The sequence below is a fragment of the Galleria mellonella genome, unplaced genomic scaffold (assembly GCF_026898425.1).
Source record: "Galleria mellonella isolate WM207_F2 unplaced genomic scaffold, CSIRO_AGI_GalMel_v1 utg116, whole genome shotgun sequence".
Taxonomy (NCBI): Eukaryota; Metazoa; Arthropoda; class Insecta; order Lepidoptera; family Pyralidae; genus Galleria; species Galleria mellonella.
In genome coordinates, this window is record NW_026441978.1 from 4,177,839 (window position 1) to 4,191,907 (window position 14,069).

General features: G+C 32.9%; 1 protein-coding gene across 2 annotated transcripts in view; it reads right to left on the reverse strand.

Moving 5' to 3' along the window:
- LOC113511525 (uncharacterized) overlaps nucleotides 1-14,069 on the reverse strand; it is a 371,241-nt gene that overhangs the window by 129,173 nt on the left and 227,999 nt on the right. For both annotated transcript variants that reach the window (XM_031909262.2, XM_052894558.1), the window contains exon 6: nucleotides 8,847-9,034. In XM_031909262.2, the coding sequence (XP_031765122.2) occupies nucleotides 8,847-9,034 (188 nt within the window). The remainder of the gene's footprint in view (nucleotides 1-8,846; nucleotides 9,035-14,069) is intronic.

The window sequence follows — 14,069 nt, forward strand, 5'->3', positions numbered from 1 at the left end:
TTGCAGGCGTTCATAGGTTACGAAAACCGTTTACTATCAAATGGGTCGTATTCTGGTCTGCTATACTAAGGTAAGGTATACATTTTTTTCTATGGTCTAACCGTACACCGGTAATTCTACAAAATATCAATGTACCTACTGAAAAATATCCTTATTTTGATAAACAACGAATACCTAAAGTATATACTAGGGGAGGGGATTGCTAGTAATGCGAATTACCAGTCCCATTGCTAGCAATATATATCTCGTCAGGTCGACCTCCACGTGCCCCTCCCCCCCTGGAAATCATCGTGCTGAATTCCAGGTGTATTTATCACGATGGCCTAACTGTTTTGCTTTTTCATTTTCACTTATTACCCTTCACTGGTGTCTCACCGGTATATACTGATAGAACTGTGGGGCAGCAAATGGGGTTTTTTTAGCGGTGAACGCGCAAGCTTGTGTCTTAGAGGGGTTAAATTGGACCAAGTTTTGTCGTCCCCAATTAGTGTTCTCTCGATTTCCATTCTTTTTTAATGGATATTAATATATCTATTAAAAAAAATACACTACATCTTAGGCAATCGCAGTAATTTTATATCACGCAAACAAATAAGCGCATCTACCGGGGTTACTAAGGGCATACTCGTATTTAAGACTTTCACAGTACATATTTCACTTTATAGGGCTTACCTTTGTGCGTTGTTTCGTATATTCTTAAATTATTTCATTACAGGGACAGTTGTAGCCTAATTTATAGGTATGTATCTTAAATAATACTCAATAAGTAGTATTGAATTTACCAAGGTTGTTCCATTGTTTCTGCCTACCCTAATGGGAGACAGGCGTGACAGATATGTATGTATGTATGAATTTACCAAGTACGTTTTGCTTCGTTGCCGTGTGGTTTATTTTTTCTGTAATATTTATAAACATATACCTTTATAAATCTCAATTATTTTTGATGTTTCGCTTTAAGAATTTCGAAGATAAAAGGGGATGGTTTTTTCTATTATTTTTGATTACAAATAAAAAACTGCGCATCATAAAAACAAATAAAAAAAGGACTAGTCTATTAATTCCGTAGTCTAATGAGACCAAAAGGAGTAATCATAATTGAAAAATTACAAAGAAAACAGACATATTTTTCAGTTACTTTCTTTACAATATGTACGAGACAATGACATGTAAAACTATTCCCAATTTCAAAACGATAGCATTAGTAGTTACTGGGATATAATGGTGTGACAGACGGATGGACAAAGTCGCATAATAAGGGTTCCTTCATACCTTTTTGGTACAGAATACAAAAAATCAGAGAAATCAAGAATCGCTTCTTCTTTTGAAATTGTAACACCCTTTTGAAATTGGAAAACGCAAATTCTATATGCAGACTTTACCTTCAAAGTCTTACCTGTCTTAAAATTATTTAACTTTATTAATTTAATTAAGTGAATGTCAACTCTGGATACTAATTTTATTAAAAGGGCTTATTATAATTAGTATTTAATTAATTCATACTTCAAAACACATTTTCTTACTCGTAAATACAAAGGAATAGAGACGTACAGCGCTGAAGAGAATTCACGTTACTTTCTGGATGTTTAAAATAAAATATAAAATTAGTAAAAGTGCAAATATCCCTTATATTTTAGAAATAGGGAATATTAAACATATTATTTATAAAACTTATTTTTTTTTTATAATAATGAACGAGCAATCGACTAAATAATTTCATTAATAATATAATTAAAGTTTGATTATTCAAAACTTTTTGTCGTAAATGTATTCATGATTAGTGTCGAACCGGACTTTTGGCTTAAGTTTTGGCAAATTTCGGCTGTAAAGAAGTTTCGGTTACTGAAGAAATTCTGTGATATTGATTGGTAATGAATTTGTTTTTAGTGTAAATGAATAAATAAATGAGTATATTTTATTTGCATTATACAATACAGTTAATATAATTAATAAACGATACAATTATACAAGTACAGTAAAGCGGTTTTATTGCTAAAAGCAATTTTTTCATGACAACCAGTTGTAAATTGTTGAAATAAATAAATACAACTTAATAGTTGAAGAATGGGCAGCAGCGTCCTTCTTAAAACATCACCAATGACTAATTGCGGTTGCCAACCTGTCTGCCGAGCGTGGCAACTACTAGCAAACCTCCTTTAAAGACAGGTCTATGTTAAAAAAAGTGGCCTCGTAAGTGCCTTTTCAGAATTATTATTTTTATATCAGCCGTTAACTGTCCATTGCTGGACATAGGCCTGACCCATAAGGGAGGGGAGTTAGATAGTAGTTACCACACTCGGCAAGCAGGTTTGCAAACACAGTTAAACTTTGGTTATATTTTAAGAAGGTTTTTCGATCACTAAGTTCCCTTAGTCACCTCTTACGATACCCATGGGAAAGGACGTCCCATTCTATGACACATGGCATTTTAAAATAGTGGTGAACAAAACTAAGATTGCTATGTTGATCATCAAAACTACACTAGGAGATGACCTACAGAAGATTAGACAATAAAAGTATTGGCTAATCTTAAAAAGGCTGTAGTAAAAATACTACAGCCTTCGTAATAAAAGCAAATTTGGCTCGGCTCTTTTACAGCGACTTACAAAAGTAACAAATTGACATAATGACGTGAATTGATGCCTGTTTCACACTTCATATTAATTACAGAGTACCTACATTCGACGAACCTCCATTCGCTACTAATTAATCTGTGCAATAAAAGCGGCTGGTTGGACAATTTTAGTGCTTGATAACAAAATAACATGATTACATCGTTAAGTGGTTTGAGGTCTATTGTTTAATGAATGATACAAATAATGTTTTGTTTTTATTAAAAAATAAGAGAGAAATTATTAAATTGTGTAAAGGAAAAATTGTAAATTGTATTCATTAGTATTTTAAAGTGCCATTGAAGTTCGTAAATATATCATTATGTATCGTAACAATAAAACGACGAGGGTGTAAGTGTGAACGCTGTTCTATACTGCGTCACAAATAAAATTAATTATTTAGAAATTCGATTTTATTATTAATAACTTGATATATTTTTACCCGGTAAATAATTGGACAAATTATTAATTTCGACCTTGCGACCATACTACGCTTAAATGAATTTACGTAATTTTCAATCGACCAATGAAGAAGGTTTTCAATTGTTTTTTTATTTTTTTTATTTGGTTATCTCATAATTCAGTTAGTTCTAAACCGATTTCGAATTTTTTTTATGTAAAATAATATACTTATAGAATAGTCCCATGAAAATTTTATCAAAATCGGTTCAGTTATTTAGTTTCAGATCAAAATAATTGGTTTTATTACAATTGTAGTTGGTTTTTTGTGGGACACAATCTTTAATTATGAAGTGAAAAATTCTGTGATAAGATTATAATGTCGTAGTAGCCGACTATAGAAACAGGCTAATAAATCAGTGCAAGAGAAAAAAAGAACTCCGAGTGCAACTTTTTTTATAATATCACGACATGTGACCACACATTCTGAGTGAACACAACATGGTCTATGAACGCGACCAATCTTCTCTTTTTTACTTCTGTCTTACTTTAGTCTAAGGACTAAAAAGAGTCTAAAAAATGTAATGGAGTGATAAAAACAATTAGTATAAGTAATATGGCCAGTGTTTGTCATTTGTGGTCTTGGGTTCGATTCCCGGTCGGGCCAATTCAGGAATAGAAACTTTTCTAAATGGGCTCGGGTTTGGATGTTCTAAGTGGTGCCTGCAGACCTTCATTACTTGTTTCCGCATAACGCATTTTATTTCTTGAAGACGAGGCGATTGGTGTGCTTGCACAGTCGCCTGTTTCTCAAGCCAAGATTGCTTATTACATTATTATTATTTGTCTTTCTTTTTGTGTTATAATATCGTAGGGTATAACGGTGGAATACAAAAATTCTTTGCCAAGGTTTTATCCAACTAATCAATATACACCAGGGCGACCTCAACACAGTGTTGGATTGACAACAAATTAAACACGCCTTAGTGATAAATGAATAAGCTCCAGTTCAAATTGATTGATATTGGATTCTATCTAAACTGAATCCAAGATTTTAGTTTCAAGGTACGCCTCGGTTTAACACAACCCCATTTGTAATACCAAGAACTTCCATTAGAGACGGCATATTTGATGCCTTCACCAAATTATTCCATATTTTAGGCAAATAGGTTTTCGATGTGACATATTCAATATATATTTATATGTCGTATTACCACAATATTAGGCGGTGTTTTTATTCAAACGTGATTGGGTCAAAGTTGTAAGTTTTTTAAAAGATGAAAATGGAATAGTGACCCCGCCTGCGCTATCGGTATACACTGGCAGGGCACCAGTGAGGGATGATAGGTGAGGATGAAGCAGATTAGTTTTTTTTTTGATGGGTGAAAATAGTATGGTAACCCCGCCTGCGCTAACGGGATACGCTGGCGGAGCACCAGTGAAGGGTGATGATGATGAGATGAGAATGAAAACAGGCCAGTTAGCCCATCATGATGAATTCATCAGGAATTAACCATTATAGTTTCCAGAGGGGACCGGGAGGAGGTCAAACTGGTTGGGTATATTGCTTACAAGTGGATTCTCAGTCTCCATTACTAACAATCCCTTTCCCCCCGATTTGTACATTCGACATGTAGAATTGTATCTGTAGTTTATTTTTAATGTATGTAAATTAAATGCTAACACTGCCTTGTTATGGTTTGCACTGATGGAGTATATGTGATGGATGATAGGCGAAAATGTAGTTACATCACTTAATCCTTTGTGCCGGATTCACTAGGAAGTATTCCAGATAACACCATGATGAATTCCAGATGGGAACCGGATTTTGATATAATATTTATGCAAGAAGAGAGAAGAGACTGTTAATAAGGATCATTGTCTGATGGATTGCTAGCATAATGCCCTGTCATGTCAACCTCCTCGTGGTTACCCTTGGAAAACATCTGATTAATTTTTGGAATTCGATATAATGGATCTACTGGCCTGACTTCATCCTCACTTATTATTCTCCACTTGTGTTACGCCAGCGTAAACAGATTGCGCAAGCGGGGCTACCATACCATTATCGTCTTTAAAAAAAATATTTTTTTAATTAGTTATTTTCGTTCCATTATTTCGCAATTTCTATTAAACACTCAAAAGTAGACTGGAACAAATTCCTTTATGGGATAAGTTCGTCATTGTACTTATTCTTTTCTTAAGAATTTTGTATCCTGTAATTTAAATATTCTTACAGTAGGATCAAATATTCATTATTATTATTTTTGTATGCAACTTATGGCAAACAAGCTAACGGCCCACCTGATGGAAAGTGATAACCGACGCCTATATACATGAGCAATACCATGGAAACAACAGAGTATACTGTTTCGCCTGTGATACCTTCCATGCATTGCCATTCCTGAGGACTCAGGTGTTATTCCTCTGTACCTTGTAAATTCAGCGCCATATCCTACCCTTTAAACCGAAACACAGCCATGTAAACACAACTGCTTCATGGTAGAATTACGAATGGGACAGAGGTGTCCAAGCAAACGACTTTTGTACAAAGTCTCCCTCTGGTATACAATGTTTCCCTTTAGTCATATGTTCTAATTACCCAGACTGTAATCAGGTCCGTTTACAAACAGTAAATGGAACCCCACAAACGACACTGCCTTCTAATGCAATATTATTCATTTCGTAAACGCGTGTTAGCCAGTTGGTATTACCATATCAAAGAACCTGGGGTCCTTTTAACATTTTGCTCTGATTTCAGTACGTTTTCTACAAGACGTGCTTACATGAGGCGAGGTACAAAAATGGATGGAGTAAACGATGCAGGTAAATATAATAATAAAAGAGCTTCCGTACTTGATTTTTAAGCAATTTATAAAAGGAAAAGATTTTGAATTTACCGGTGTTTTTTCCATATGTTACATAACGTACAATCCTAATAAATAGGTAAATGTTTCGAACGTATTAGTAAATAGTAGAATTTAATATAATTGTATTCAAGAGCAGATTAAAAGAGCATCTTCTGTCCTCATAAACTTATTATGTCTATGTATGTATATGTACGTATTTTATATGTGAAGAGATATTTTATGTTTATGTATATATGTATATGTATAGATATGTGTTTATTTTGATTTTAATTGTATGAGTTACTTATATATGTCAACATATTTATTATTTTTCAATAGAAACATCTATAATGTTTTCTTCTATTATTGTACGCATACTGCCCGCTAGTAATTAATGCTCCTTTCCACTCAGGGTTTGCTGGAAGAGAACTCTTACAGAGTTAAGCTCGCCTGTTGTACATCTTTATTTTATATATATTATATGTTGTAATTTTTTGTGTACAATAAAGAATAAATAAAAATAATATAAAAAAATAACATAATGTTGAAAACAAAATTAGATTTTTGTTTTACATATTTGAATTACTATTAAATGCACAATGGAAATTTCTCTCGTACTTCCGTCTGTTAAAATATATTATTGCAGATTTTTTTAATGCTCTATAGTTTAACATTATAGATTTATTTTTAATGTTGTTTTTACTGCACAAAATTGGGGGGAAAGGAATTGTTAATAATGGCAATGTACTAATTCCATTACTAGCAATATACCCTATCAGGTCGACCTCCACGCGGTTCCCCTTGGAAATCATCGTGGTTAATTCTTGTGAAATTTATCATGATGGGCTACCTGTTTTCATTTTCAACTATCATCTCTCACTGGTGCCCTGTCAGCGTATACCGATAGCGCAGGCGGGGTTACCATTTAATTATCATCCCACGAAAGAAAAATACTACACAAAATAATATCGACCATAACAAAATTAATATGACAAAACTAACATGGAAGTAGATCACATTTTTTCAAATACAATTAGCGAAAATATTGACTTTATATTTAATTCTTGAAAAACTCTTTCCTTTTTAAAATTGTATCTAATTCCACAATATATTGAATGGGCAAATCATTCTGATTCCACATCGAGTGAAAAGCAATCACCAAATGGATCAAAACGTAAAAAAAAATATTTCCACAATTCCTTGCGGCAACGAAGTGATTACGAATGCAAAACCGAACGAAGCGTATTACTCAAATTTGGACATTTTCAAAGCAAATCTCAGGATTGAAGGGTTGCATTCTAACCATTCCATTTTCAACTCGAACGGTAACAAAGCTGGTGAAGTTCTGAAAGGGTTGCAATGTAACTTTTCTATTAAATCTGAGAAGTGGCTCATTACGTAGAAATATAATGAGCAGATTATGAAAAAAGTGAAAAGCTTGTTGTATTATTATTCATCTAATTAAATTTTGTTATCTTTTTTATATTTTATTTACATTGTAATAATAATATTACATTATTATATATTAAATTATTTGACATTTACGCCGCGTGTGCCCCGGCATAGAATGGGCTACCTCTTCTTTTCCCGTGGGTGTCGTAAGAGGTGACTAAGGGAAAGCAAGGGGTGGACAGCAGTGTCCCTCTTGAAACATCTCTAAAAGCTTAACTGCGGTTACCAATCCGCCTGCCAAGCGTGGTAACTACTGGCAAAACTCCCCAAGGGGGAGGTTTAGGTCATAATAATAATTTGACATTTATATAAATGTCAAATAATTGAAATAGTTAATTAGGTTTTGTTCTGTAGCGAAAATGGATATATAAGGATATATAAGTATATACTTTATACAATAGTTGTAATAACGACTTACTATAATGGCATCTATATAAATCTACGCATTTCTACAGTAAAGATATCTAATTTTTTTTTTATTTCCGCAGATAATAATTTTTCAGCCAACACAGGTGTTTATTTTACCATTAAAAAGATGTTTGTAAATCGATTAGTGTAGCAGAAAACAAATTACAACAATAGAACGTGACTCAACGAATTGATGGTTTTTGTATTGTTTGAAATAATGTCAAGATGACACGTTAATAATCGCTAACAATATCATAATAGTAATTCTATAAAATCCTGTATCATCATCATGGCAGCCTTTAACTGTCTACTGCTAAACATAAGCATCCCCCTTGGGGGGTTTTGACAGTAGTTGCCACGTTTGGCAGGCGGATTGGCAACCGCAGTTAGGCTTTGGAAACGTTTTAAAAGCGACGCAGCTGCCTATACCTCGTCCTCCCTTAGTCGCTTCTTACGTCACCCACTGGAAAGGAAGGGGCCTATTCTTTGCCAGGACCACCCGGAACTTGTGTTCAGCAGTGGACAGTAAAGGCTAATGTTATGATAATGATGATGATGTACCAGAGGGAGACTTTGTACAAAAGTCGATTGCTTGGGTAACTCTGTCCCATTCGTGTTTCTACTGTGAAGCAGTTGTGTTTGCATGGCTGTGTTTCAGTTTGAAGGGTGGGATATGGCGTGAATTTACTGGTTACAGAGGAATAACATCTGAGTCCTCAGGAATGGCAACGCATGGGGGGTATCATGGGCAAAACAGTATACTCTGTTATATCCATGGTACTGCTCATGTCTATAGGCGATGGTTATCACTTTCCATCCGGTGAGCCGTCAGCTCGCCATTTACCATTCTGTCTTAGAAAAAAAAAAAGATGTGATATCACACTGAAATACATATTAATTTAAGAGACAGGTTTAGAGAAATAGCTCCTTAGAATCAACTCCATTATCACTGATACTAATACAAACAAATTGCAAAGAATAATCATTTTTAAATCTAATTTAATATCTTTTAATATACAAGAAAAAAATAGAGGTTTAATGTAAGTAAAAATTCTGAAATAACAGTTCAATTTTGTGCCTTATTTCATAACAACAAGATAATTTTTAATGAATGTCTTATTTCACTCACCCGCCTGCCCTCTCTGCGACTTGGCTCTCCGACCGACAGCCGGTGAAGCAAGGCTGAACGCTCTATCCGATCTGGTGGGTAGTTGCAGGGTGATGGACTGACTAGGCTCGGAATGACGGGCGCAGATGGCCGCCTCCACCACCGAGTCGATACTGGCTGACCTTGGTATCTGGCCGGCTGAGTCACGCCTGAAAGGGAAAGTATAATATTGTTATCAGGTCATTATTGTAATGCATTAACATAGGAACCTATCTAGGAGGGCGTGAGGAAATATTTATAAAAGCGACTAATTCATTTTAACATGGTTCTTAAAAGCAGAAAGTCTTATATGCCTAAAACAGTAAAATAGCTAAATCGAGTTTTTCACTTTACAAGGATCGATCAATCATAACCGTCATTTAATCATTTAATTGAAATAATCCATTCCTTAAGACTAGTGATATTCATTAATAGGGTTTAGTAGATAGTGGGTAGAGTTTATTTTTCCTGGAATTTCTTTTTATAATAAAACCAAAAACTAAAACCAATATTTATAACTATTTATAACAAAAAAAGAATAACCTGTACCAATGGTGTTACATAGTACGAAATATGTAATGAGTAAGTAAAAACATTGTGAGATTTATTAATCTCACAATGTTTTTACTTCTATCCGAGCATTAATCTAATATTAATGCTCGTATTTACACTAGTTTTAAAGAATAGGTTTCGTCTATTAACATACTGTATATTATGTATATGTAAATAATATATATATATATATATATATATATATATATATATATATATATATATATATATATTAATATATATATATATATGTATGTTTTTATATATATATATATATATATATATATATATATATATATATATATTTACAATGAGAGAACCATCCACTTTTATAACAATTAAATGTATATATTGTATAATTATTATTATTAATGCTTTATTTATTTATTTTGTTAGTAAATTTTAATACGACTATCTTAAAACATGTTAATTGTTTCAATTTTTACCTGTATAACATCCTTCTTTCCGAAGTCACTTAAAAATTATTTATTTCGACGCAATTTATTTACATTAGTGGTTCCCGAACCATTTTGTCTCGTAGACCACTTGCCACGTTCCGCCAATTATACGCGAGTGAAAACAATTTATGTATATTTTTTTAATTATACAACGAGCGGTTTATGTTAAAATTGTTTATTCAGTAAGAACAAACAATTCAAGATATAAATGAAACATATTTCATTCCAACTATTCTGTTATTTGTCAGAACTAAGAACTTGAAGTAGTTGGTTATTGTTGTTTCGTAGTTCATTAAAACGATGCTGACCTCGTAGACGTTAATTCCATTTCCACTCGGCAAAAATAAATACAAATTATTTCTGAGACTAAAATTATTTCAATTCATTTGATAATTCTGTTTTAAAATAGCTACTAAGTTATTTTGTACTGGATACAGAATTTAAAGGTAGGTGTAAGTTACAAATTTAATAGGCAATTAGTGCCTAACAGATTATTCTACATGGTATATTGTTTACGATCAAAGAAAATACTGATATACAAATATTATATGAACTTTATATAGAATTAAACGTAATTACAATTATATTTGTGTAACAAATGTATTAATTTCATCCTAATAATACCAAAAGTCCTTTTCGTGAAATCTTTTCTTTCCTTATCATCTTTCTTATGATATTACAAATATAATAATATTACAAAGGTGAAAATGAGTGTTTTTTTTTTTGCTTTTTTTTGTTACCTCTTAGTGCCTAAACGGTTTAATCAATTATTATGAAATTTACACGTACTCTATGGCATGAAAGTTATAAGCTACTTTTTATTTCGACAATTAACACAATTTCAAAAGATTATAGAAAAAAACTAGTCGCCACAAGGAGCGAAATTATCTTAAATATATTTTCTTTTTGACTCGATTGAAAAATCGAACGTTGTAATCGCAAAAGTTGATTCTTCGATTAATTGATCCCAAATCGCCATGCCTATTACTGATATACTCTTAAAATGCAAGGGAGGCGCCGCCGACGCGGCTGACGGGCCGGCGCCAGGTTGCTAGTTCCATCGTATTTGCATTTTAATAGAACTACAAAGTTACTCGAAGCTGCAGTCCGGGTACCGACGATTAGCGATTAAGATCCTTAATGAAGACAAAGCGACGCTGTGTAGATATGTGGAGTGACTTTGGGGTTTCAAAACATATACTTGAAGTGTAGTTTAATATAATTATTAACTTAGCAAGTTTAGTGAGGTTTACATACAATAATTTATTAGTTGGTATGTGCTCGTATTGTAGTGTGATTTTAGTTATATAGTTATATATATATATATATATATATAGTAATATTATATCTTTGTTACTAAGTATATAACTGCTTATAATTTATTACTTATCGTATTATTTTTAAAGCACATATGTTTTATATATAAACTCTATAGACACTTTCTCATTTCGGGTTCTCAAGGTTGACTAGACGAAATCTTTTTAAGGGATAAGTTCTTTTGTGTACATGTTTGTTAGAACCTAATATCTATAATTAATTGTACATAAGCATATAAATAAATAACTGTAAATTAAATAAAATTTTTATTAACTAGTTTTAACCTGTGATATTATCATAATACGTCAATAATAAGTATCACGATCACATGAATAATATCACAGGCTAAAACTGTCATAAAAATCTATTACGTTTTTACCAATTTCAAATAGTACATACATATTTTTTACGACGATTCGTCGAGCTAGTAAGACTCTAAGACCTTTTAGTGTTTTACTACTACTGACAAACAAACACTCTTTCACAGAGGAAAAGAGATTGTTAGTAATGGGGACCAGCGTCCTCATTGCTATCAATATATCACAATACATCAGGTTGACTTCCACGCCATCTTGGGTGATTCTTTATAAATTAGTCACTGTGGGCTAACTGACTTGCTTTCATTCTCACCTATAGATATCTCACTGGTGCCTCGCCACTGTATACCGATAGCGCAGGTAGGGTTACCACTCATTAAAAAAAAACATATTTTCAAATTAATAATATTAATAAAGATTTCTGCTATCAAACTTTTAACAAAAACATTGTATGGGAGATCGGATGTCGTTAAACCGTCGAGTCGATGATAGGATCATGTCAAGCGAAAATGACACCACTTTGAAAATCACAACAGTATCTTTACCTGTTACTAATATAACAGCCAAAGTTTACGAATTCTGATAATAAGTCTGAACATAACAAAGCCGTTCCAACTTCATCGTTGACGTTTATGACAGTTACAGACTTTAGAAAATTTAATACAGAGTATATAGGCTTTGTATAAAATAATTTACAATACCTACTACATAATAATAATAATAATTTATATATTTCTTTATACAAAGGTAGTTTACATTACAGGATTTGGTATCTCCTGTTAAGCAAAGATTGCTTGTGTTAGGAGAAACCGCTTGTTCGTAACAATAATTACATTTCATAATCATTACAATTTAATTTTTTTATTAAAAAAAAAAACTTCATTAACAAAATGTCTAATAACTTTTCTTATAACTATATTTAGTTTTAGTATGGGCACATTACACAGTTTAATGGGTTGGATGTGAATTTAACACAGTCTAACGAATTTCGATCAAACATACATACATAGTGTATTATAATGTAATATAATACTTGTACAGTTTTTATATTTTTTTATGCAACTTAAAATGGCAAACAAGCTCATCAGTTTGATGGAAAGTGGTAATCATCGCCTATAGACATGAGCAGTACCATGGAAATAACAGAGTATACTGTTTCGCCAATAATACCCCTATGCGTTGCCATTCCTGAGAACTCGGGTGTTATTCCTCTGTACCGTGTAAATTCACTGCCGTATCAAACCTTTCAAACCGAAATACAGCCATACAAACACAACTGCTTCACGGTAGAAACACGAATGGGAACGACTTTTGTACAAAGTCTCCCTCTGGTTAGTAATTAAAAAATTTATAAAAAAGTAATATATAAATATTGTTTTATTATAAATTTTTTAAATTACTGTTTTAATTTAATATTGTTACATTACGTTGCATCGTCAATTACATTTTCTGTTATTCATGTCTACGGTCGACTGGTAGATGACGCCATATGGTGTTAAGTCCGCCATTTACACTTTCTATGTGTATTCAAGTTTAATAAATTATCAACATCATATCGGTCTTTAACTGTCAACTGCTGAACATAATCTTCCTTCTTGAGGGGTTTTGCCAGTAGTTGTCATGCTTAGGAGGCGTATTGGCAACAGCAGTTAGGCTTTATAGATGTTTTAAGAGGAACGCTGCTGCCCATCCCTCGCCCTCCCTTAGTCGCCTCTTATGACATCCACGAGAAAGGAAGAGATGGCTTATTCTATGAAAGGACCATATGGTCTCCGTTTAATAAATAAATAAACAGAAATAAATAAAGACATAATATTTATAACTTAGTGAATAACTTTGTTATATTTATTATATGGCCTGGTCATCTAGTATATATATATATATATATATACTAGATGACCAGGCGAACGTTGTCATGCCATATAAATATTTAAGTGGATAGGAGCACCCTAATCTCCTAGCGGTATGATAAATACTTTACGACCTATCTTCACACTAAAATCGGTCAAGCCGTTCGGAGGAGATCGACCACAAATACCACGGCGTTTGTGGAGAGATTCGAGAGAGATTTCACATACGAGATTCACTCAAAAGAATTTACTCATGGAAACGTAGACTCCTTGATATCAACTCTCTTTTCATTTAAGAGTTTTCTCTTGTTGGTGCAACTAATTCATGCATCTTCTTCCAGCCAGTTCTATCCCAGGCCATATCCTTGACCTTCCTATACGACATGACACCTAGTGTTTCTTTTATCTGTCCCATGTAGTTATTCCTCGATCTTCCTCTTCCTCTTTTGCCTTCTATTTTTCCTTCTACTATGGTCTTAAAAAAATCGTCATGTCGTATATGGTGGCCCAGCATTTTGCCTCTTCTATGACATCAACATGAATCAATAAATAAAACCAGTCAGGTGTTAGTTGAACTCACACGCCGAGGGGTCTATACACGACCATAAGATAAAGCCTTTTTTCGAAGCATTTCTTATACGAAATAGTAATAATAATATTATGGATTAAAATTATCTTATTTTGATGCATAATATTATTTGTTATTATTGT